Source organism: Camarhynchus parvulus, chromosome 13 (genome assembly GCF_901933205.1).
Source record: "Camarhynchus parvulus chromosome 13, STF_HiC, whole genome shotgun sequence".
NCBI classification, from domain to species: domain Eukaryota; kingdom Metazoa; phylum Chordata; class Aves; order Passeriformes; family Thraupidae; genus Camarhynchus; species Camarhynchus parvulus.
In genome coordinates this window covers 8,192,885-8,218,674 of record NC_044583.1, presented here as the reverse complement: position 1 = coordinate 8,218,674, position 25,790 = coordinate 8,192,885, and the positions used below count along the sequence as shown (strand labels likewise).

At 41.5% G+C, this 25,790-nt stretch overlaps 1 protein-coding gene across 4 annotated transcripts in view; it reads left to right on the top strand.

Annotated features, from left to right (window-relative positions):
* The window catches only part of FSTL4 (follistatin like 4), a 220,281-nt gene that overhangs the window by 121,842 nt on the left and 72,649 nt on the right, over positions 1 to 25,790 (top strand). For all 4 annotated transcript variants that reach the window (XM_030957556.1, XM_030957558.1, XM_030957555.1 and 1 more), the window contains exon 6: positions 2,490 to 2,610. In XM_030957556.1, coding sequence (XP_030813416.1) covers positions 2,490 to 2,610 — 121 coding nt within the window. The remainder of the gene's footprint in view (positions 1 to 2,489; positions 2,611 to 25,790) is intronic.

The following is a 25,790-nucleotide window of genomic DNA, read 5'->3' as shown; positions in this document are numbered from 1 at the left end:
ATTTTGGTCCTCAGGCTGTTGACAGGATGCTTGATCCTTTCCACACAATGCAAAGTGTCAGTGTAAATTCCCTCAGATCTCAGGGCTATGAATATATGCAATATTTCCTCTGAAGGCAATGATTTTTTCATAGAGACACGGTAGCTATAAGAAAACACTTTTATCTGAATTCAAAGCCAGATTTTACACAGTGGCATCTAAGTGTCTGTTCTATTGTCCAATTTTTTTGCCCTTTTTACATGAAACTTATTTTATTAGGATTTTAAAACTCTCATGGAAATAAAGGTTTGGCAGCCTGCAAGCAATTGTTACTGCAAAGGAACTCAGGCAGTGCTGCAAGGTCTGCCTCGAAGTTCCTCAGGGCTTTGTTTGCAGATGTGCCTGGAGCCCAGGTCTCTCTCACAAGTGCAAACACAGACATTGGCTACTCTTATTTTAATTCTTCTCACTGTTATCAAAATCAGGAAATGTGCCTGAACATCTGGAGCCCACTACAGTTTGATGGACGAGAATAAGTTCAGCCTCAGCCAGGAGCCTTCTCACCCACCCATTCTCCACACAATCTGGCCACCAGCATGGCTGAGCTGACAGTGGGATCACCTCTCAAAAGACAAAATATTGCCTATTAATGCACAATTTAGATAAGCCACAAGTGCTTTTAATCCTGAGCTGTGTCTCTGGTCTTGGGCCCCTTGGTGGCAGCATGGCTGTGTCCCAGCCAGGCTGGGGACACTTCTGTGGGCAGCTCTGGGCTCTCACAGCAGCAGGATTCACAGTTTATTTGTAGCATGCCAATTCTTTATTTTTCTCTTTAGCAAGATGATTTTTATGTGCTCTTACAAGACCAGTTTACCCACCCAGATTTCAAGGAACTTTTTTTTAGGTAATGAGCAATTTTTAATTACCCAGGTTACAGTCTTAACTATTCTTACCTCTTTCTTAGGTAGATTTGTAATTGATTTGCATTAACTCTCTATCTTGAAGCTCTCTGCAACTTTAAATTTCCCCCAAAGATGAGAATTTCATTGCCCATGGGCAGAGGAAGCTGAACTGAACGTGATGCAGTGAGATCTTGTTCCCTCTGACTGCTGGATGAGCTGGTGCTGGGCCTTTGCTTTGTTTCATTTAAAAGAAAAATAGTCTCTTGAGCACTATAACTTTGTCTGCAAGCAAAAACTCAAGGCAGGTAACTTGCACTGCTGCAGTAAAAAGTGATTTTTAAGACCTGGAAGTGGATCTTTAGGAGGCTCATTGCAGAGGGATTCACCCCAAAGGAGTGTCTCTCCAGGGGAGATGGTCCTTCATGATTCAGCACCCATCTGTGTATTCTCCACAGCAGGATTGCTTTGAGCAAAACAATGGCAACAGATGGCCCATCCCCTTCTATTTAGAGCTGGTTTGCCTTCTGTCTGCTGGTAGACCCTATCCAACATTTTCCCTCTGGACCCGACAGTGAAATTGCCATGTAGTTTTGCAACTATGGATATATAAGGCTGTTAACAGTGGTGGTAATTGGAATATTATTTCCATTTAAATCTTTAATGTATTTTAAAGTCAGATTCAGAAATCTACTAAGTGTGTCACAGCTGAAGTGTTTTCCACTGTTTTTTTCCCCTGACATTAAATCAAAAGAACTGGTAAAACTTGTCTGTCTTATGAAAAGTTAATGAATTTTCTATACAAAGGGTAGACAAAGGGAAATTTCCATCTTTAGAGGATTGATCTTGGAAGTTATGGTTGATCTCACTTTTATTGAATATTTTTTACTTGCTAGGTGAAGGGTCATTTTTTTAGCATTATTACTTTAAATTGCTTCAACATAATGGGTCAAGAGTAGAATAGTAAATAAAAGAATCCCTGGCCTACAGGAAAAAGCTTTCCTGTCTGGAAGATGCAACAGTTCAGCAGTTTTCTTCATGTTCTACAATAAATTCAGAGAACCCAAATGAAATGCTGAAAAAAACAAAAGAAGCAAACTCTCAGGGGTTGGAAAAGCACATCAGTGTTGAGTACACCGTCCACTGTTGCCTATTCTAGTCCTAAAATCAGGGACTATTTTGTCCTTACTTACAGAGGAGACAGGAGAAGCAGACTTTCCTTTTTCCCTGCTGAATATTAATTTTTCAGTCCGTTTTCAAAACGGAAATGCATTTCTGTGCTGCTGATAAAGGAAGGGGCTCTTCAGTCCATGGTCCATGAAGTGCTGCAGGAATACAAATATCTCTGTAGAAAGCAAATATATAATGATAGATATGATAATTTATCTGACTGACTATCTATCTATCTATCTATCTATCTATCTATCTATCTATCTATCTATCTATCTATCTATCTATCTATCTATCTATCTATCTATCTATCTATCTATCTATCTATCTATCTATCTAATCTCCCCAAAAGGTCATTTCATGGAAAATCTGCCAGGTGAGCCGGGCCAGCAGTGTGTAGCATTGCATTTCATGTGAGGTTACCTGTTCTCTTTGCTGCAGTTGACGAAGAAGGAGGACCTGGAGGGTGATTTACTGGGTTGTACACTTGAAGACCTTCTCCAGTTTGATGATTACAACAACGATGGCCACCTTACCCTGCAGGAGCTCTACACAGCCTTCCGTGAGTCCTTGCTTTGCTCTGTCCTGGCTTTTGAGGCATGGCAATATCTGTGAGGGCACTGTTGTCTTCCTAGACATGGTCAGCCAAGATGATGCCTTTTTTGTCTTTAATGCCATGAAAACATTTTGGAAGGCTTGTTTCCAAGGTGTCTGTGCTCCACAGTGTGGAGCAGGAGGTTGGTACAGGTGTGTCAAGTTTGCTGTTTTCTTCTGTGTTTTGTTGTGCTTCTTGTTGGTGGCAAGGGAGAGATGGTGGCCTGGCCAAGGTCTGTAGACCTGAGTATGTGTTTTGGTTAACCCTAAAGAAACAAGATGGAAACCTGTCCAAAGCTCCTGTGGTAATACGAGTTAGTTTGCTGTGGGGAAGGTATTTACTGAATATTTTGCCTGGGAATTATGTTTTCTACATGTTGTTTCCATGTTAATGAGTGTATTAGAGTTTGCAATTGTAACACAAATCTCAGCATCCTGTGCAAGGATTGGGGGAGCACAGAACTACTTAAACAGGATTGGGGATCACAGAGCTACTTAAACAGTGGGATACAATAAATATTTCTGTTATCTGATTTATCTTTATAAATAATTCTTGATTCAAGGTAAGCATTTGTTGAAGTCCTTCCGTAGAAAAGGCCCACACTGTCTCCATCTGGGTGATAGAAAGTTGTATTGTTGCCTGTTCCTTTGGGATATTGAAGAAAAAGGGAAATGGGCAGGGTTATTCATTAATCAGGGTAGTGAGCTACAGAGGACTTGGGTGTGGTTAAGACATTGTGGCTGAAACTGAAGCAGGATTCAACCACTGACTCTGTTGAACGCAGGGAAAGGGCCAATAACAAGTTGGTTACCTTTTAAGCAGGATTCTTTTCTAAAGAGAGTGATCTCTGTTTTCTTGATTTACAGCTGTTCATTTAAAAAACTCAATTCAGATAATAATCACAGAATGGTTTGGGTTGAAAGGGACCTTAAAGATTATCAAGTTCCATCCCCTGCCATGGGCAAGGACACCTGGCACTATCCCAGGTCACTCCAAGCCCTGTCCAACCTGGCTTTGAACCCTTCCAGGGATGGGGCAGCCACAGCTGCTCTGGGCACCCTGTGCCAGGGCCTCACCACCCTCACAGGGAGGGATTTCTTCATAAAATACCCAGTCTAGCCCTGCACTCTGTCAGTTTGAAGCCGTTCCCCCTTGTCCTGCCATGCCCTTGTCAAAAGTCCCTCTTCAGCTCTCCTGTAGGCAACCTTTAAATATTGGAAGGTGTTTAAAGTGCTTTAAGATTAGCCCCAGTTGTCACCATGGACCTGTTTGAACCACACATGCATTTAATTCAACACAGCAGATATACAGTGAAACATAAAATCTTATACATTAAGAAGGCATAAAGTGTAATTAACCCAGCTATAAAGGCTTGACATGCAGTTATTTGGGAGCATATTTAGATCAATGGGTTCTCAAAGTCACATCAAATTAAACCTAAATTCCAAGAATTATTTCTGTGGGTTTTGGTTCAGGGAATTTTAAGTAGGCAATGAAAGTAAGACAAGTACAAAATATTAACCAATTAATAGCAATAATATTGATAAACTACACAATTATCTTAACAAAACACAAGGTGTAACAATGACTGTTTGTCAGAGGAATTTGGTATCTGAACAGAATTGCTCACCAAGTGAAGCTGAAAACTAGGCTGACTTCTCCATTTTCAGTTTTCCCAGAATCCTGATTTTATCAAGAGCAGGTAATGGCTCACCAGCTTTTAATTTAAAACCAAAGTTAATTTACTTGCAACTTTTGAAATTTTGGGGAACCTGGAAGGAAATTTAATGCCTGATTGAAGTATATTTTTTCCCTTTACTTTATTGAATGATATAGGAAAAAATACTTTAAACACTTAAGGGCACACTTTGGTTTATGAAAATTTTGTTTATCAGATTTCTGCTTTGTTATGAGTCAGAATTTGGCTTGCAGCACTAAAGATACATCAAATGTGCATCCTGCGCATTTCCCCTATTTTTTGCCTATTAGAGAGATCTTTTTGTTGCCTGAAGTTCACCCAAGCCATGAATTGTGGCTGCCACAGGCTGGCAGCAAGGTATGGGCACGGCTGCACAGCAAGCTGAGTAACATAATTACAAGAATTCAGTGACATCAGAAAGTCTCAATCGAATTTATCCTCTCAAACTCTGTCACATCTGTTTTGGTGCTCTGTGCTCTGGTGGAGTGTTGCAGTGTTGGAGAGGTTTGAAAATGACCTTGATAATGTGAAGAGCTTCCCCATCTGACATTCCTGTGCTGCATTAGAAGTTGTATTTCATTTTAGAGAGTCTTGTGGCCTTGCTGTAACTCACAGGGCCACAAAATGGCCTCTTTCTCTCACTCCATGTGTGTCTCTTGCTTTCCCTTGATCCATCCTCTCTCTAAGACTTTCAGGGACCCAAAGGTTATTTTTCTTCCTCATCCTGTTGGTCATCTGTAAATAAATGAAAAGTGCATGAATGAGAAAAATCTCGTCTTACATTTTCTGAAATGTGGTTTTGCCAGTACAAGCACTACATCTAATAGGTGCTGTTTTTAATCATAACTTCTAACCATGCTAATAGTTTTCTTATGCATTTTAATGCACAGTTTTGGATTGTGGACAGAAATAGTGGCCTTCTTTCTAAACCTACCATCTTTCTTATGGTTTTCTGAAAGTTCTTTTGTTCCTTAATCCCAAGAATAGAACTGTTAAGCATTTTCTTGCATCTATGAGGATGACTAGAAATATCTGTTAACACAGGATTGAAGTGTCAACTTTCAAATTGTCTTAATCATACACAAGTAGTGCACGAGACAGATGAAACACTCTCCTGGCAGCTCTGGTAAGAACCACTTGTAGGTGTCTTCTAATTCCTCATTAATAAACTTTTATTAGATAAGGAGTCTCAGGACCATCATTATTAAAAAAAAATTGATATGATGATCTTGAGATTTTTCACATGCCAAAAATAGAGTACTAGAAAGATTGTTTGTCTGTTGTCTTTTCTTTAAGTTGTCACAAAGATTCAATACATGACTAATAAATGAAAGGCTTAGATGTCATAGGAGCTAAAGCAGTGCATGCATCTAATTGATCAGCACAGAGATAGCCTGGTGAGTTGGCAAGCACATCACCCAGCTGAGTCACACTTTTAGGAATGCTCAGATGGGTGGTTTTTGGATATAACTTCTGGCACTGTATCTCACTGGAGGTCATTAAAATTAGGCATGACACTTCTGGCATTCCTGTTGTCTTCCCTAACGGGCAAGTGGCAGGTTGGCAGATGTGAAAGCCCAACTTAAGAAAAAAAGTCTGTGTAATCTTCTAGATCTGTATCCTCCTCATCATCATCATCAATATGGACAGGTCAATTTGCAATAGAGATAATTGAGGGAGAGCGAAAAGATGCATTCCATCAAAATGCCTTTATCCTGTCAACACTGTTTAGCTAATAAGGAGTTATTAAACTAACAATAAAATCCCCTTAAATTCTAGATCATGGCCCATTAAAGTACTTTCCTGATGTCATAGCTGGACCAAAACAACCTACAAATGAAGTTTGAAAGAAAAATACTGGTTTGTTATTTTTCAGTCCAGTTGTTATTTGCCATGGTCTGTTGCATATAAGTTACATGTAGACAGAAAATTGCTGTTTCTGTTAGATGAGAGGCTTGTCATCCATGGATATATTGCTATGTAAAAAACAAAAGTATGGACATTTTTCATGCAGGAATGAATGCAGCAGCAGCTGCAGGATTAATGTGCTCTTCTCTTAACTCCAATTAAGGAGTATAAGACAATGTTTTTCTTTACTCCCTGACTCTGTTTTAGGTCAAATCTTCCTTTTTAAATATGTCCTTAATATTAACCAAAAAGCACCAGGAAGAAATACGAAAATGAGATGTACACACTTTCAGCAGGAGGTCAGGGGGATGCTGGGTGACAGCCAGGGAGGGTGGATGGTGCCAGCCCCAGGCCCTGGGGATCTCCCAGCACCACCACCAGGGCTGGGAGACCAGATGGAATTTGAATGAACTGGGTGAAAAAATGAATTTGAGAGCCTGGGCTGGGCATAGGTGTCAGGTAAATCACTGCCAATGCAAAGAAACAGTGTTGGACTGGCTCCAGATTTACTGCAGTGATCCTAAAATCTCCAGGAGTTGTGCTCCCCACGGCTGTGTGGTGTAGAGAAGGGAGCAATCCATTCCTGATTCCTCCACCATTCTCCAGAGGCTCATTAGAAGTGTGGAGTAGAAAACAGATTTATTTTTGAGTTGTGCATGTTTCTGATCACTAGAAACTACTTTAAGGCAGAGCTTTTAATTGTCCCAAAATTGTGGGGATTGGTGCTGACTGGGAAAAAGCAAAGCTCTACATGGAGAAACAGGGAATGAAACATAAAAAGGGACTTGCAGGGTCAAGTGGGAGAGGAAGGTGTTGAGTGAGGAAGAAGCTCTCAGCAAGGTATCTGCTCTTGGTAGATATATCAGCACAGCCAACTCTGTGGTCTCATAATAAGGTGATAATGGTGAATAAATACTGTTTGAGGAAAACAAATACCCCTATTTGCTCTGTGTGTGTGTGTGCACTCCACACACATGTGGCAAGCCAGCTGTTCCAGCAGCAATTGCACCTGTAAAATCCATGTTCAAATGAAGTGTTTATTCACAAATTCAGGAAGCTGTTCTTGATGACACAGCACCTACAATCAGCTATTTGTTGCTGTTTCCTTCCAGCTGGATTGGTCAAGCCCAGGTAATTATATTGGACAAATATATTGTGAGATAAAATCTTTTGCTTGCAGTGTTTTCTTAAGCAATGTTGTAGCAACAGTTATCTACAGAATCAAATCATAGCTCTGAAATATTGACAGTTTGTGCCCCATGCTCTGCCTCTCCTGCTGTCATCTCCCTGGTATGTGATTTTTCTTTCATGTTGCTGCAGATATTGGTACAAACTTGGAAATAATTCGTTAGCTTACCAGCATTGATTGCTTCTGTGAGCGATGTGATAGCCCAACTTCAAACACAGTTGGGCAAGCAGGGGAGCAACAGCCTCTGCTTTTGGTTTGATGTGGTGTTAGAGGAGCTACTCAGCAAAGAAATGAGGTTTCCTTTAGCTGACCAAAGCAGCCCATTCTTGATTGCCTCGAGGAATGGTGTGCAGATGTGTTACTGAGGCAACTTATTGGGCATTTAGTAATACTAGTAGTAATATTTCATTTTTATTGTTACTGTTATTATTTTCATTATTAGTATATTAATACTATTTCAATAATGTAATCTTATAGCAGAAACAACACTAAAAAGATTAAAAATTCAAGGGAAAAATTCAGCTTGATTCCTGCAGAAAGTGCCAACTGGCTGAACAGGGATGACAGAAAAACCCAACAAGCACCCAAGTCAATGCAACAGCCCTTTGTCACCAGCATTCCCATGGCTGAGCCATGACATCATGCTGGATTTTTGGGCATTTTGAGGATGGAGCTGGTGTGTGTTGGAGGCAGACACAGCATCTCAGCACAGGGGAGAGTGCCCAGACTCATGAGTGGGCAGGGTTGAGTTTTGGGCATGTGTTCAAGGATGGAGGTGCCTTTGATCAGCTCCTGAGATCTCCCTGCTCAATGTTTTGACTTTAGATCATTTTCAGAAGCACCTAACTCCTTGCCTCGCTCATAAATGCAGTGTAAGATGCTTGGCTTGAGCACTAGGAATGATCCTGCTGCACCTGAAAATGTAATTTTTGTCTGGTAGGATGCCTCAGCTGGGGATATCACAGTGAGTTCATCTGTACTGCATTTTAGTGGGCAGCTACTTCTTGAATGTTGAAAATTTTCTTGCTTGGATTTTCTTTTTTTCCTTACTTTTTTCCTCCCTTGCTATCAAAGAAACACATTCTGCAAAGAAAAAGAGTTGATTTCTTTTTCTGTCTCTCTTTTAAAGCTCTTCTCATTGGGAAAACCTTTTGCACTTCAAGTCTAAAATATATCTCAGGGCTCCAGCAAAGTGCCCTGCATTGTTTGCAGTTCCACAAAACAGGTGTCAGAATCAGGTTTGTTGTGTAGGTTCAATTGTTTTGCTGCATTTTGAACAAAATGTATCTTCTCAGAAAAAGAGAAAAATCTGAATTAATTTTTAGCAAGAAAGACAAGTTTAATCTAAGCAAAAAGGTTTCAAAAGCTAAAATGCGGTCCCAGAGAAAAAGCTGAAAGTGCTCAGATCAAGAATAATTATGTCCTATGTGGATGCATGCTTACCAGTGGAGAGAGGGACATGGTTTTGCCTTAGGCTAAAAAGAGAAATGTTTCCACGTTCAGATCAGACATTAATTCATTTAATCAGGGCTGCTGCTCAGTTTTGTACTATACCCACTTTATATATTTTGGCATTATGACTTCAATTAAGAGAGCCTCCTCAAATAAAATTTTAGCACAATTACTGGTAAACATAGGTGTGGTTAGAATGATTGTGGTTTCATGTCAAGAACAGAGGCCAGATTTTTTCATGGAAATCCAGGGAGGGTGCCTGACACTGGTTTGGCTGTTCCTGTATCAGAACCCCACATACTCGAGTGCCAATTGTCAAACTCCAGTATTTTTTCCAGTAGGGAAGCACAGAATGGTTTGGACTGGGAGGGACCTTAACCTGTCCTGTCCTAACCCCCTGCCATGGGGAGTTCTTCCACTAGGACAGGTTGCTGCAAGCCCCATCCAACCCTGAGCATTTCCAGGGATGGGACATCCACAACTTCTCTGAACATCATGTGCCAGGGCCTCACCACCCTCACAGGGAAGAATTTCTTCCTAATATCTAATCTAAACCCAGGATCTTTCATTTAAAGCCATTCCCCCTTGTTCATTTCCAAAGATATCATCTGTAAAATGTCAACACTCTTAATATGCAACAACTGAATAAGAGAAAGTGATTTAATTACAAGTTGTTATTGGAAATCTATTGTCTACAAATTGCAAAGAAAACTCACTAGAAGACAATGTACTGTTGATCTTATAATGTTTTTCAGGGTGCATTGATCTGTTAATCTTGGTTTTAAATGCAAGAAATTGCCATGTGGAGTAGTGCTTCAGACGTGATGTAGTACAAACCATATCAAATGTCTACACACACTCTAGCAGGACTAAAATATTTAAATATTTATAAGTATTTATGAGTGATTCACTGGCGCATAAACCAGGCAAATACCATTACTCAAAAAATTATTTGATCTGCGCTGGCAGTGTTCACTGAAGCAATTTCACATGCACAAATAATAGTATTTTGGGTTACTTGCAAACACAGAATTATGTCAGTGAAGAGCAAATACAAATATTGGTGAAGTCATAGAATGGCTGACAGTCCTAGACACATGTTGAGTCACCACCAACCATTAAACAAATGTGTAGCTGTGGCACCTGGGGACATGGTTCAGTGGTGGCCATGGCAGTGCTGGCTAACAGTTGGACTTAATGATTTTAGGGGGCTTTTCCAACATAAATGATCCTATAATTCTCTGTGCACCTTCAAGTCAGGTATTTAGGGTTCTAAAATAGTATAATTTTCATTTTCTGTGAGCTGGGAGTGAAGAATTGCAGGGGTTCCTATGACTTCCTTATGGTCTTGCAAAACCAGAGGCCATTTCTGAATGATGATTGGACCCAAACTTGTGTTGTTTTGGTTTTGTGGGGTTTTTTTACTTTTTAGTCATATTATGTCTTTCTGAGGAATTTGTGAAGCAAATGCAATATTTTCATGAAGCAAAAATGACATTTTGTTAAAAATGGGCGAAACTACAGTTACAATGCCTAAGACTTTACATGAAGTCAAAGACATGATATGGTAGGATACTGAGCCAGATCTTGTTTTATTACATACAGTCCAGAACTTTTTAGCTGCAGTTTTCCTTTTCTTTCTTGTTTTATCTCCTTCTATTTCCAAGTGGGTAATTGCTCGAGTTTTATTTTTCTTTCAAAATCTGCCTTCATCTGAGGAGAGCTGCTGTGAATGGTCTCTCTGCCTTTACAAGCACCTCATGGATGCTTTGAATTGCTTCTCCATTTTCATGTTCTTCATCTTTTCTTCCACTGGTTGAGCAGATTCATAGCTTCTATGGCCAAAAACATTCCATGATATATATAAAAAATTACCTAACACAGCCTTAGTCCCACCAGAGAGTAAGTGCAGAGGGTAAAACTTCCTTTATTACCCTTCCCCTCCCATGTTACTTCCCTCATCATCCAGGCAGGGATCATGTTGCTGTTGTGTGTTTTGTCACTTACTGACCCTTTTCCCAGGATTAGTGATCTCATCTGGTTCCCTTTTTGTGTAGATCCCTCTGAGAAATGCTTTTAGAGATCTTTCCATCAGCCCGTTCTTAGTTCATTTAGGACAGATTTTATTGACACTGTACAGCACTACAGAACTGCAGTGCTAATTTTGTAATCAAAATGCCAGAGCAGCCATCAGAAAATTATTGAGTACAGTACATATTCCCAGTGCAGTGATACAATTTATGGAGAGCCACAGCTGAGATGTTTTTATTTCATGTTCTTCACAGGAGAAAATCTCCTTGACAAATCCAGGATGCCCAGATAGAAACTTTAAAAAAGAACAGCAGTAGCAAATTGAACTAAGCTGAACTCAAAGATTGATTCTGCTTTAATACTTCCAAAAAGAATTAAAAAGAGTTCTAGCCTTTAGAAAAAAGCAGAAAGCTTCAGAGATGCTTCAGTGGCATCAGGATTTGAGTTGAAACTCAGCTGTTGCTAATATCTGTCTTTAGTACCACCATAAAAAACTCATTCTCATGATTCTTGATGATCAAAACTTCAGAAAGAATATCAGGAGCCATCGATGGACATAAATAAGGGCAAGCTCAGCCCTGCTGTGCCTCTCAAGCACTGTTCCTGCTGTCAGCTTTTTCATCTGCAATACATAAAATTCAGCTGCAGAATTTTTGTTTCTCTTTTTGCAAACAAGTACAGGCACTACTGAACTCATGCTTTATGCCACACTTAGATTCCTGTTGCTTTCACCACAGTTCAGACACTGATATTCCAGCAGTGTTATTTGAAACTTGCTGCTTAGAGAAGTAATTTGTGGCCATGATTTAACAGAAGAAAAAAAAAAGGAAATGTGCTATGTCTGTTTATAATTTGTCATTCTGTTCACCATACAAATCTGAATAATATATTGGTAAAGATCTCAGGTCCTGTCCTGGACACTTGGAATGCTGTCCTGCTCTATGGCCAGCTGAAACCCAGCATTGAGTAGTAGCACCATTGACCACAGCCCCAAAAATTGCAGGGGGGATGGGAATGGAGAGGGTGATGGAACAGGGAGTGAGAATGACAATGATTACACAGCAAAACACCAAAAAGGAGTGGGGTGAAAAGAGAATGAAAGTATCCTCACCCTGGGATTTCATAGGGTGTATATACACACCTTTTAAATATGAAATTAAATGAGAGAAATGAGAGTTTGAAAGACCAGGGTAACATTTCAAATGCCCTTTCAGACTGTATTTTGACATGAACTGTTTCACAGGGTTCTCCCATATCCTGATTTCCTGTAGTGTCAGGGCAGGGCTCTGGTCTGATGGATTGGCTGCTGGGCTGGAACTGCTTTCAGGTGCAGACTGATTTTGAAGATTTTCCTGAAAGATGCTGCCCAGACAGACTCTCCCTGTGGTTTTGTTCTCCTGTCTGGCTCTGTGACCTGGTTCTGCATGTTGTTCATGCTTAGTTGTAATAATGGAGAAAATTCAGCTTTCTCCAGTGTTTTGGGCTGCCACGAGTGGCATCATCAGTCACAGCCCTTTGCTGAAGCTCCCACATGCAGCCAGGGGTGCTGTCCTGCTGTCCACATGTAGCAGCAAAAAAAACCCAGGTTAGTTTGACCCTGATCTGTGGAAACCCAAGAGCTGTCACCAGTCCTGACCCTGTATGGGCAAGGTCAGGCACTGTCACTGCACTGTTTGCTTTTCATTGAATCATTAAGGTTGGGAAAGACCTTCAAGATCATCAGGTCCAACTTTTACAGCAATACAAGCATATATTTTATACACGTGTATGCATATTTTAATATAACATCTCACAGCTATTATTTGATAGCTCTTAAACTCATAAAACTTTTGCTACACAAATTTTCCATTCTGTTCACTCCAGAAAGGCTGTTGATCTAAGGAACCCATTGCTGGGATGGGGAAAAGACATCATTTCTGCCAGGAAAATTCAGGGGCTGTGCCTGGAGTCCTTAGCAAGCTGATGAGAGGAAATGCATTTTGCTACTGCTGGTCCGTGCTGAATGTTGTTGGTGGTGCTTAACCTGCCCAGGAGCCTGTAACAAAACTGGGAGCTGGAGGAAAAGCATTTGTTAATGTTTGTGTGATGAAATAAAATGGTATGCTGTGTCACCTGGTACTCAGCACCTGCCCAGGAATCCAGAGGTTTACACATCTGGGAAAATGTTCCTCCAGAGGATGGCTATTGTGGGCATAAGCCCACATGTAAAGTTACAATTTCCTGCAGTTTACAACAGTGCACTTAAAAAATAACCATTGTTCAGGACCTAATTTGCAGGACAGGAGTCTCATTTCTTTATTGTTCTTAGAATGCTGATGTGTTTTTCTGTTAACTGCTAGTTCTGAAGCAAGACACTTTGATTTCCTGTTGAGGACACCTTGGCTGGGGTGGGAGGCACGGATCTCCCATCCTTCTGCAGCAGGAAAACCCAGATTCATCAACAGACTAAACCAGCTGGAACCAAAACTCCTTTTTCTGCCCTAAATACCCAAACAGCAACTTGTCAGTCCTGGCATCTGTAGCTGATATGCAGGCATCACTAGATAGGGTTTACATTCCTGTAGGACCTGGAGGCAAAGTTCTTGCAGAAGAAATGATATCATCTGGTTGCATTTGGTCCTTGTGGATAGTGGAAGCATTTGCCTTCAGTCTCTTCAGGGGACTGCAGTTTATTGTAGCTACAAAAAAAAAAAAAGCTCTGTGCCAGATTCTCCCATAGTAAACAGCATAAAAGTCTGCCCTGTCTATCCTTAATTCCTGTAACACTGGTAGCCACCAAATTCGTCTCCAGCCTTTGGAGCAGTCTATATGGTAACTGACAGGCTCAAGAAGGTATAAAGTGGAGATATGTTTTGGCTGTTTTAGCACATCTCCACTTATTTGAATACTAATTATTATTGGGTTTTTTCGCCATTAATATTTATTCAGTGCAGTATTAAGCACAAAGAATACAAGTGTGTCTCCTAGGTAGATTGGCTTCCAGTCTGCTCAGAGGCGTAGTGTGTCTTCTGGCAAGTCTAGAGAGTTGTGTGGCTTTTAATGCAATTTGCTAAGCAATCATCTGCTAAAATATGAGATGTATATGAGGCTAAATTTGTTACAGAATTGCTGTTATCCTCCTTATTTTGTTTTAAGATGTATTTTTATGAACCCATTCACTCCAAGATGCACTCATGGAAAGACTCCAGTATGTTAATCAGTATTTATTGAATACCTCAGTGTAGTGGGATGGACAGGCACTGTGGATTGTAATTAATACATTGACATTCAGTGACTGTAGCTGAATGGAAGATGAAAACAGCTTAGTCTTAGGACAGGGTGTACATTCATCTTGCAGTGCTACATGGACACCCACCGAGTCAAAGACCTCTCAAAAAGAATGGAAATGCATTTTCTTTGCCAAGCAGGAGTTTTTTGGCAGAAGCAAAACATACTGACCTGGCAGAAATACAGAGTGTGGGTGTTGGAGGGGCTACTAGTGCATGAACTCCTCTGGAGAGCAGCACATCCCTCCAGCATTATCCATGAATGAGACGGATGCTTAGCACATAAAAGAACAAACTTGACTGCTGCCATCCAGGTGAGCACAGCTAGTGTCTCCTTCTTGCGCCCTCCTTCCACCTATCCCTTATCCTGCTGAGTTGAATTCAGTGAAAAAAATTGCATTGAGGGAAAGGATTTACCTCAGAAAATATGGGTTTTTTTCCTTTCTCAAACGTAGTGATAGTAACCCACTTACTGCTGTGATGCATTAGCACAGGTAGCCTCTGAATGCAATGCATTAAGTAAATTATATGAGCTGCAAATAATGTGGTTTGTATTCCAGTACATAAACAGGACTTCAGCAAACATGTAAACCAATAGCCAAAAGCTGCTTTTCAGATTTCAAGCCCTGCAGTGAGGCACTAATACAATTATGTCAAAAGTCTGTTGAGCAGATAGAAGTAATGAACTGTTGGATTCCTGCTCTGTGAGAGCTCTTTAACAGCGGACATTGAGGAATGAAACATTTCCCCTGCACCAGGCATCATGTGTCCAAGAGCTTTACATGTAACAAAAAAAGAGAGTGGCAGGTTAGCTTCAACCTTCTGGCTCTTGGGAGGGGATCAACAGCTCTGAGCCATCATTGATCAGCACTCCTTTTGTTAAACATTAGGCAAGAGAAGGCTTGGCAGGTGTAATTTCCTTTAAGGAGAAAGCAGGAGGGAAGGGAGAAGGAAGGCTGGGGGCTTGGTACCACCCTGTACTGAGCCATCACCTTCATCCTCCTGTGCAGTCACTCTCTGAGGGGCAGATCTTCCATCAGGCTCTGCAAGCACCCCATGAAACAAAAGTGCTTTAGTAAGTGTTAGTGATCCACTAATTTCCTATAATGAAAGAAACTTTGAAGAAATCAACAGGGCCAGTGGCAAAGCAATTTCATTACATGTCTCATGTCAGCCCAGTGGATAATTTACTCTGAAGAATAGATACAAGCTGCTTGTAGAAGAGGTTGAAATATCTTATGAAGCAGTTATACCACTTGTGGGGATGTTTGACTTCCTATGGTTATTATTGCTTTTGTTATTAGTTTTTGTGGATGATATCCCATAGGAACTGGATTGTGAGGCCCAGCTAATTTAAAATTCCAGCATCAAAAACTGTCAGATAAAGTCCATTTTAAGTTGCTTGAAATAACAGATATGTTTCAGTGCAATGGAGATAACTGGTGCTGGGCTCTGCAAGCAGCCCAGTAAATGCTGCAGTTGTGGTTGCACCTGTACAGAGCCAGTGGAAGTGCTGTGTGACTCTCACTGCTTCGCTTTTCATTTTCTTGTGAAGAATTACTTAATAATCAGTCAGAGTAATCAAGATGATTTTGCTGTGCTGGAGTTTTATCTAATTAGTCTTCTGGGTGGTTGTGCTGTCAGAGCCTGAGTGAGCCCCAGGTTATGCAGAGGCTGCATGGTTACCCCAGCTGACATGCCCAGTCTCCAGCAAACCCAGCAGTGTCTGACTTTGAAGTGTGTTACTTCTTGTAAATCTGTTATGTCTCAGGTTTGTGTTTGAAATACAAATTCTGCACACTCTGAGTCCTTGCCTATTCCAGTTGTAAGCTGGAATAACAGGTTGCCCAGAGTAGTTGTGGATGTCCAGTCCTGGAAGTGTTCAAGGCCAGGTTGGATGGGGCTTGAATGGAGCAACCTGGTCTGGTGAAAGTTGTCCCTGCCTGTAACTTTAATCATTTTAAAAAGCTCATTTACTTGTAAGTGGAATTGTTCCTGGGTCACAATTCCCCTGTCTATACATATTTGCAGTCTCTTTTAACCCATTTCTTCTGCCCACTCCATAAAATCAACAAGACATTGATCACCAGGGCAGCCTGCCTTAAAAATAAATAAATCAGTAACAGTGATGCAGGAAAAACAGCCCAGGGAGAAATAGAAGCTGCTAATTTATATTTTTTTACTTCCTCCCTACCTTCAGCAGGCTAATACAGTGCAGGATCAGGGATCCTATGTGGCATTCCATCCCAGCCTGCTCACAGCCACCCAGGGCCACAGAGGTTGAATGCCCATGGCCACCAGCATCTTCACCCCCATCTTCACATGTCTGGCTTTCTCTTCGTAATTAGCCTATTTTTTCCTACCTACTCTGGTATATTTTCCATCTACTCTGATGGAAATGAAGGGAAATGTTTTTAAATTAAGGCACAAGAGGAACAGGAACAATTCCTATTTGGGCAAATTATTGTATTTCTAAGCCTTGTCCTTGTATAACCCATGAAAAGGTTGACCATGGATGTCCAAGAGATGTTTCCTTTGTTGCTCAGAAATTATTCTGGGTCAGCAGCAGATGGGTCTCAGCTGTTAGGGGCTATGGCATCTCTCTTCAATTCATGGGTGCTGAAAAGCTGGAAAAGTCAAGGGTAACTTTTGTCTCTTACCTCACAAATCTCTTTCTAACCAGAGTAAGAAAAAAACCCATTTTTTCACCATTTTAAATCCTTCTAAGCATATCTATTGCAGGACTTGTGGTGTCCTCCTCCTCTGGTCATGGGCTGTCTCTGATGTCCCTGTGCTCTCCAGTGCAGAAAGAAATACATTGGCACTGCACATGGAAAGGTTACACGATTGCTCATTCCTGTGCTACAAACTTCTTAGATGCATCCACATCAGCCTTAGATATGGAAATAATAGTGGGATTTTGTCCAAGTGAATTAGATGTTGCAAGCTCTGCTGGTTTCTAAGGAGGGATTCCTTTGGGAGATATCCCTGCTCCAGTGGATGGACAGCATCTCCCTGCTGTGGCAGTGCTTCAGGAGTTTCTTTTCTCTGAATTAGCTGGGCAGCACATCAAGAGCTATATCCAGATTTCACATCATGTGATTTTATTATGACTGCTCATCCCATTGGTAGCCTGTCCCATGATGGTGGAGGTTGGTGTCAGCCACATGGCAATGCCCCTGCCAAAAAGCAGGGTCTTTTTCTTCAGTGCTGATTTGTGTGGTCTGTAGCTGTGAGAGTGGTGTTTCCTGGCAAGAATATCTGTCCTCTACAAGGTGAAGGAGGGAATAATCCATATATTAGATAAAGTCTTCAGGATTTTGTATGCTTGAACACTGGTACAATGTCGACATCACAATCTCATCAGATCGCAGGGTTTTAGTTAAACCAAAATGACAAGACATTTCCTTGGACTTTACCCATCACCTGAAGAAATTGGTTAGAGTCTGAGTTTGTAGAGCAAACACATTGAAATGAATTTGAAGAACTTCTGGAAATAACAAGACCTACATGGGTAACTTCCTTGCAATTTCTATTATGAAGATTTAATTTCTAAAATTGCAAACTATGACTGGGAATTATTTATTATACTACCTGAGAAATTTCTTGGTCTTCCTATCTTTGTGAATTACTTTTTAAATTTTTTTCAATGTAGCAAAGGGATTAACCACTTCTCTTCCATAGCTACTTACACATTTCCACTGAGCCTAATGCTTTCCTAGAATTGAGAGTAATCAGTCTCTGTTAAATGGGATTCAGGGTTCCCTCTGTGTCACAGGACAGCAAGGCCAGAGAAGGGGAAGGGTTTGGGTGCCCAGTCAGTCTGACTTAGCTCTCAGTTTTCAGAAAAGTGGTTGTTGTGTGGGTTTTTAATAGTATTCGACTTTTTGCTTTTCTGCCCTCCAGCGATAACCTTAGAAGCCATAAAGATGGGCATGAAGATGCCCTCCCTGCAGCCAGCACCAAACAGGCAGCTGTTGGCATCTGACAGTGGAGTTGGAGCAGGGCCAGTGCCTGAGATGGCCCAGGGAGCTGCCACTGTGCCCAGGGATGCTCAGTGCTAGCAGTGGCCCTGGCAGACACAGATCCCTCACAAGGACATTGTCACTCACTGCTGCAGAGGGTTGTCATGCTGAGCATCGCAGGTTTTTCCCCTCTTGGCTAAAGCCCAAACTGCCTTCTAGCTCAAATGAGACTTTTGAAGAACGCTTCATTTTCCCTGTGCCTCAGAGTGACTTCTCCCCAGAGTCTGACCTTGCTGTCTCCAGCTGAAGCTGCTGCAAGAGCTGGGGGTCCAGGGGAATCGCTGCCACCGCCACTGCTCATCTCCGTCTAGAGTGGGAGAGCCACACCCATGTACCACACACAGGGACTGCAGTGACTTTAAAGCTGAGATGATGATAATGCTGAGGAGTGATTTACAAATGTGGTAAACGATCATGCTTTGGATTTTTAAAAGCAGTGTGTTTGCTGTGGATTGTTCCTCTCAAAGCCCCCCCTTGTGCCAGGTACAGAAAGAAACCCTAGGACAGAAGTGCCAGATTTTCCAATTATTTAAATGCCATCATTTCATTGCAATAAGTAACCTAACTGTGATCATAAAAGTTAGAGGACCCTGGACCATGAAAGAAATTTTTTACAAGAGAAGATGTTGTTTCATTTTTATAGAAAAGAATGAACTGTTCATCATGTGTTGGTAACAAAGCAGCTCTGCTGATGGGGGAGGATACAGACTAAGCTTATAACTGTCTTCCAGAGCATGCAGAAAAAGGAGTGTTGGGTCCTGGATGGACACCAAGAGTTAGGGCATGTCTCTGATGGGGAAGGTTGAGGAGGATGTGGGGACTGGCGCCTCCAGGCAGCACCTTCGGGAAAGGACAGGAGCAGCCTCACAGGACAGGGCTGGAGCAAGGAGAGCATGGTTGGTTGTGTGGAAGAAGGCAAAGAGGCAGTTCCTGGTGTTCATAACTAAGCAAGACTGTTGGAGCAGAGCTGTCGCACAAGGTGGGCTGGTGGCACCCCTGCACTGGGTACTCTGCAGCTGGCTGCAGCCACTCAGGAGCTGCCTGGTTCCCCTGACTGTTGCAGGGTAATATTTGTGGTGTCTGGGAACAGCTGTATTACCCTCTTCTGCAGCTAAATCTGCTGTAATAGTGGCAGGAGCAGATGAAGAAGGGATCTGTGGAAAAAACCTCAGAGGTAGGACTGAGTAACTCTGCCCTGCAGAATGTGGGACTGTCCAGCCTATCTCCCAGAAAAATAGCACCTCCTGCAGAGTATGGTAGGAAAGAGAGCACAGTGGCATCTGTGCTCCAAGGCTCTGTGTCCTTAAACCAGTGAAACTGAATTTATAGAAGTGAACCACCTGTCATTTCCCTTGTGTGGATTCTTTTTAAAAGCAGCAACGTTCCTTTACATCACCTGCATGTCAGGGCAGTACATGTGGTCTTTTTCCATCATGTTACCTGGCTGGAAACAGCAAATAAGGACATATGGAAAGATTTTACTGTTTTCTGAGCAAACTCCCCTACAGGAGGCAGGAAGGAGCCTTCATGTCCAACTTGATGGGCTGTCTGGAAAGGTTCAGTCCAGGATCTTACAGCAGTATTTCAGTATTGATCACTTCCATGCATTTGCCAGGTAGCTATTTGCTTCATCTCTCCTTCCCACTTCCCCTAAAATTGTTGGGTCTATGTACTAGCTCCAGTCACATTTCTTGAGATACAAAAGTTTTAAATGTGCCAAACATCATTAAAAGCAACAGAGGAGGAAACAAAAAATTGCATTTTTGTCCCAGGTGAGAGGAGCACTGAAGAACAAGCTCACTGCCTGGGTACACATGGGGGAACACCGATGAGGTCCTGCCAAACCTCCCACAGGCAGAGAGCATCCTTGGGAGCTCGCATCATCTTAGATGCCAAAGTCAACCTACCTTGGGCTGCTGCTGGATAAATCAAAACTGCTTCAGTTCCACTGCTGAGACATGCTCTTTCAGAAGCATAATCAGATGCTCAGATGTTTGTTGTTAAGCTCCCTTCCCACTGTATTAGTTTGTGATAACACTAAGAGCAGAATGACTTCACTATAACCCACGTTTTACTTTTCCTGGTAGGACATGATGTCTTTTCACAGGGTATTTATTAATCACCTGTTCCTATTTCTTGAAAGATTTTTGAAAACAGGGGTTTGAGCAGTTCCCCCAGTCCAGGTTAAACACGTCTCACCACAGCTGTGTTTCAAACTGTTCAGCTCTGCTTTGCTTATTGTTGATTGTTCAGATTCCAAGAGGTTACATATGGCCAGGGAGGAAGATTCATCTTCCTTTAAGCTGTCTCTTCACTCACAGAAGCCAATAGGCTGAACAGCACCCTTGCTGGCTGAAAACATAAAGCCCCATTTAATTCGTTTGCTCTCCCTACTTCCAGAGATTGTAATATAAAATTATTAATCTGGATGCAGCCTCTATGGCAGCTTGCAGCCTTGTTGATATTTCTCTGTTGCTCCAAGCAGAGAGAACTTGCATTGTTGCTTAACAAATTGACTGCTTAGAATTGTTTAGAGAAATAATTTCTCTTTTAGTCTGTTCTTTTCTTGGGGGCATGGAAAGCTTTCAGTAGTCAGCTCATTATTACACCTGTGGGCAAGCAGAAATATGTTAAGAGAGGACATAGAGTTTATCTTTACTGCATTTGCATAAAAATACAATTCAAACAATTTTCTTTTTCCATATTTTTCTCTCCACAAAGAGAAAAAATAAAACAGACACAATTGTGTTAAACTGGTGTGTGTTGTAACATGGCAAAGTCTTTCACACCACAGAATCCTCAGGGCAGGAATTGTGCCCTGGCTGTTCACATGGTGTAGAGAAAACTGGGAGCTGGGAAAACCAATTGACTTTGGGTATTCTTGTATTAAGCTAAACTCTACACTGCAATCAGATGCTATCCCATTGTTCTTAGAAGTTGATTGAAATTTTTGAGTCATCTAAATTTGTTCAATGCTAAGTGTTGCGTGACAATACATTCAGAATTTCTGCATCATCTCATGCAGAAAATAAAGAATGAATGTTGGAAATCTGGTTCCATGAACTTTTTAGATTCAGCCTGGCTGGACTAATTGAAATAAGTATGAAACTGTTCTTATTTCATTACTTTGTTTTGGTTAATATGATGATTAAATACAGTTGTGAGATGTTCTGTTAGATTGAAGTTAAGCTAAAACCAATTATTTTGAGTGATTTCAGGTAGAACAACTTTCCATGGTTTTCTCAGGATCCATTTTATGCTGGCTTGCATAAAGATTGAAGCTGTGCCCCTGTTTTGGTAAAGAATGCACACAGTGGGTATGTGGGCTGTCTGAAGCACTGTCTAACAAGGGAATTCAAGCATGTTTTCCCTATTTTTTCTCAAATACATTACTTCTGCAATTCCGACAAGAGTAGATAGTTTCTTCTGTCTTTTGTTCCCTTTGTCCATTACCTCATGAAATAACATAGCAGCCTTCCCATCAAGGTTTTGTGGCCTTGATTAATCACATAAGGTACATATTTCACAAGAAGAAGTAAATACTTGCCAGTTGTGTTTGGACATCCAAGCTAAGGGGATGGTGAGAAGCTGCAGGCTGTGTCCTGAGGCTGAGGTGGGATATCTTTTCCACATCCTTCACGACATGTTTCAGATGCACCATTCTGCTCTGGTGGCAGGTAACAGGTGACCTATGGGCCTGTGCAGCTTTTTTGGTAGATTTTTATATTTCTAATAAAATGTTGCTGTTCTTCAGTCAGAGGACTGCATCATTTAAGGATTGCTTGTGTCTGCCTAGAAACCAGAGAGAATAAGCACATACAACTGATTTAAACAGGCCTATGGTGATGATGTAATTAGGCATTCAGGCCATTGTTGCCATTTTTTATTTACTTATTTAGTGTTTATCACCTCTATAGAAAGCCTCAGTTCTTTGCTGCTTCATTAAATGCTGCAGTCTCCTCCCAGCTCCCTCCCATCTCTGTTTAGATAGATTGGACAGATCCTGTTAGCTTTCTCCTGGTGATGATGGGGACGAAAAAGTCATTTAAACATATTTGGCAGATCATATATCTTAATGTTAACAGTAACAATTCAACAGGAAAAAAATCTTGTGACTACAGGCTAAATTAAATGAAATTTGGGCTTTGGGTTCCCTGGGGGCCAGAATCCTCTTGTCTTACTTGATGTAAATGAGATGGGCCTTTGAGCTGGGTAATCAAGATGGAGAAATGATGTTCAGGGTTCTTCACTGGAGAGATGTGGTCTGAATTCCCTTTCAGATGGGCAAATATGCAGAGAGCCTTGCACAAAGAGGTACCTCAGTGACCCAGAGCTGATGGCTATGTGCAAACCCTCTGGTAGATGCTAGCCACACCCAGCAAACTGTAAAATCTGCTTTTCCAGCAATGAAAATAAAGGAAAGAAACCAAGAGCAAATAGGGATGACAGGCAAGGGTGTTTCCATATACTAGGAAAAAATCAAATATGTTGTTCATCACTGCTGTTGCAGGGGGAGCCCCTGAGGTATAAACAGGGCACAGACATTTTTATTACTGTGCCATCAAACCCTGCCCAAGGGGATTTAAGGCATTATTGCTGGAGGTAGCAGTCAGTGTAGTCAAAGAAGCATCTAACCCAGTGAAGAAATTATCTAAGCTTCTTCCTATAATAAAGTTTATTTTCCCAGCATTAAATAAAAGGGGAATATGTGTGTCTGGGGTGGGAGCCATGCCTCTTCCAGCACACTCTGTGCTGCTACCTGCTGTCACCAAGCTTTTGGTTCAGCTGTGAACTTTTGATAGCAGCCACTTCTTCTGGGTTGCATTTATTTACCTGAGCCACACAAATCCTGAGGTTTTATTACCCAGCTTGTGGTTTGTGCGTAGTTCAGGCTGGATGCCTGTGCCCAGCCATGCACAGGAGGGAACCAACTGCCCAAAGCACTGGAGACCTCTTGGCCAGACATTTTAAAGGGTTGATAACCTCATGTGCATCAGAATTTCAGCTTGGAGCCCCAGTTTTGTGTGTCAGGTGCATCATAGGCAGCCCAGCAGCAGAGTGAACATCAGGGGCTTGGGTTCCTCAGGCAGGTGCTGCCCTGAATCAGGGCTGGCATCTGTCTGCCCATCCCCATAGGACCAAGCCCAAAGAGCATCATTTGATGCACTGATGCTGTTTGAGGTGTTTAATTGCAAAGGGACATGTAACATACCTGGACTGGCAATGCTGTTGGAATCAGTGGAGCTTTTCTAGTGTGCAGCCAGTGTCTGTCTGGGATGGACACAGGGCTACCATGCTCTCCATGACCAGGAGATGGGAAGCACTTGTGGCCACCAGGCAGCTCTCATGGGCTGTGATGTCAGGCAGTCTCTTCCATGCTTCTTCTTGCTGCCATGAACTAATTTCCAGTTTTGTGTTGTCAACAGGTTCTCCTCCTTCCATTAAACTCTCACCCCACCACCCTGTTCTCTTCAGCAGTGATTTCATTGCTTTTTAAGGATTTGATCCACTTGTTAAAAGCTCCATGACAGAAAATCCCAGTGCTTTCCAGGCATCAGATCTGGTGTCATATTCTGCAAGGCTTCTTTACAAGTGTTTGTGTGGCTGTAAAAAAACCCAACAAAAACAACATGAAGAAAACCACACAAGCAAAACCCTGAAATTAAAATGACAGCAGAAGAGAATACAGGTGCTAGAGAAGAGATCTCAGCTCTGTTGTCATTTCAGAAACTTCATTATCCAGTTATGGGGTTTGATATTGCTATTGATTTCACATAGAAGATACTCAAGTGCTACAGGAATGAGGATTGTATAAAACCCAAAGACAGATCACTGCAAAAATATTATAAAATGGTGGTTACAGCTTACATTTTTGGTGAAAACTGCCACTAATAGAATTCTGTAATGAAATTGCTCTTTAAATGAATTATTATTCCAGAATTTTCTGATTAATATAAATCCCCTATTATGTCATACTCCAATTAAATTAGACAGGATATTATTTTATGTGATATTGTAATTAACTAAACTGGAATTTGTCCAAGTAGTCATAATTTATACCTGGACTGTGAGAAGATGTATGAGAATTTTAATATTTATAGTTGGTTGAGAACTACCCAAGTTTCACATTAATCCAGATGATGATATTTTGCCTTTTGTTCACTGTTAATACTGTAGGACTGATTTAGGACTTTGTGAGTCCTACCTTCAAACTTTACTTTCTTTCCAATATTTCTGTGTCTGTGAAGTGACTCCTACACGTTTGTTGAAGGGGGTAACATTTCAGCCAAGTTTGGGGGTGGTAAAAGTAAAAATGTGATGGCCCTGGCTCAGGTTGCCCAGGGAAGCTGTGGCTGCCCCATCCCTTGCTCAATAGGTTGGACAGGGCTTGGAGAAACCTGGGACAGTAAAAGGTGACCCTGCCCATGGGTAGGGGTGTTGGGATGAGATCATCTTTAGGGACCCTTCCAGTCCAAGGATTCTGTCCCTCTGTGTCTGCACATCTGGGATCATGGTGTGCACCTGAGTTTGCAATGGAGCCGTGCAAGGAACGGGCCTAGCAAAGAGAGTGCTTTGAGTCAGGGAGAGAAAAAAAAAAAAAAGATGCCTGGAATCGATACTTTTTGATTTAGGCTTCTATTTTATAGGATTAAAAATGTTTCATGAGTGACCCAGAGGAAAAATGTAGACTGGAGGCAAAGTAGAAATTATTACTGTATCTAATAACTTCCAGATGTCCAGCAATATTTTGAGTAAAAGGGTGAAGTGTTAGTTTCCAAGCATTATATATTATTAGTTTTGAAGTGAGGTTTTGATTTTGGCTTGTTGCTGTGTTGTGGGGGGGTTTTTAATTGCTACAAACACAGTTTTTGCTGGAGAACTTTCAAAATATCTGCCTTTTTTCTTAGAGATTAATACCTTATAAACAATATTTTTAGTAGCTGGGAAATGGGAAGAACACTCTGTATTTTGCAATGTAATTTTAAATCATTCTAGTCACAGGTTTAACACAAAAAGCAGATCTTTTATATAGGAGTATAAATTGCTGCACAAGGTATTTGGACCATTCTGTTCTTACAGCCTGGCAAGCTATTTATGGAGCTTTACAGGACTTAATGGATTTGTCATGGACTTAACATTAATAGCAGCCTAATGTAAAGTTGCCCATCTTCATGGTATTTTATTTCTTCGCTGGCTCTGCAAGGATTTGCTTGGCAGTTTGGGTGAGGAGGAGGACCTCTCCATTGTGGCAGTGGAGGGAAAAAAATTCTGGAAAACTCTGAAGTTTTGTGTAAGTTTCCTGATTGTATAAAAGTAGCCCTTTGTGTAGGCCTGGAATAGGATTACCTGTGTGGAATTGCCTATAGTTTTATTGTAAGACAGGAGGAAACATGACAGGTCATGAGCCATGAGATCTGTTGTGCACAGCAGCTCATTACTGTCAACAGCAAAGTCATGGAATCACAGAACTGCTTGTGTTGGAAAGGACCTTGGAAGTTCATCTCATTCCACCCCCCTGCTATGGCCAGGGACACCTTCCACTGTCCCAGGTTGCTCCAAGCCCCATCCAACCTGGC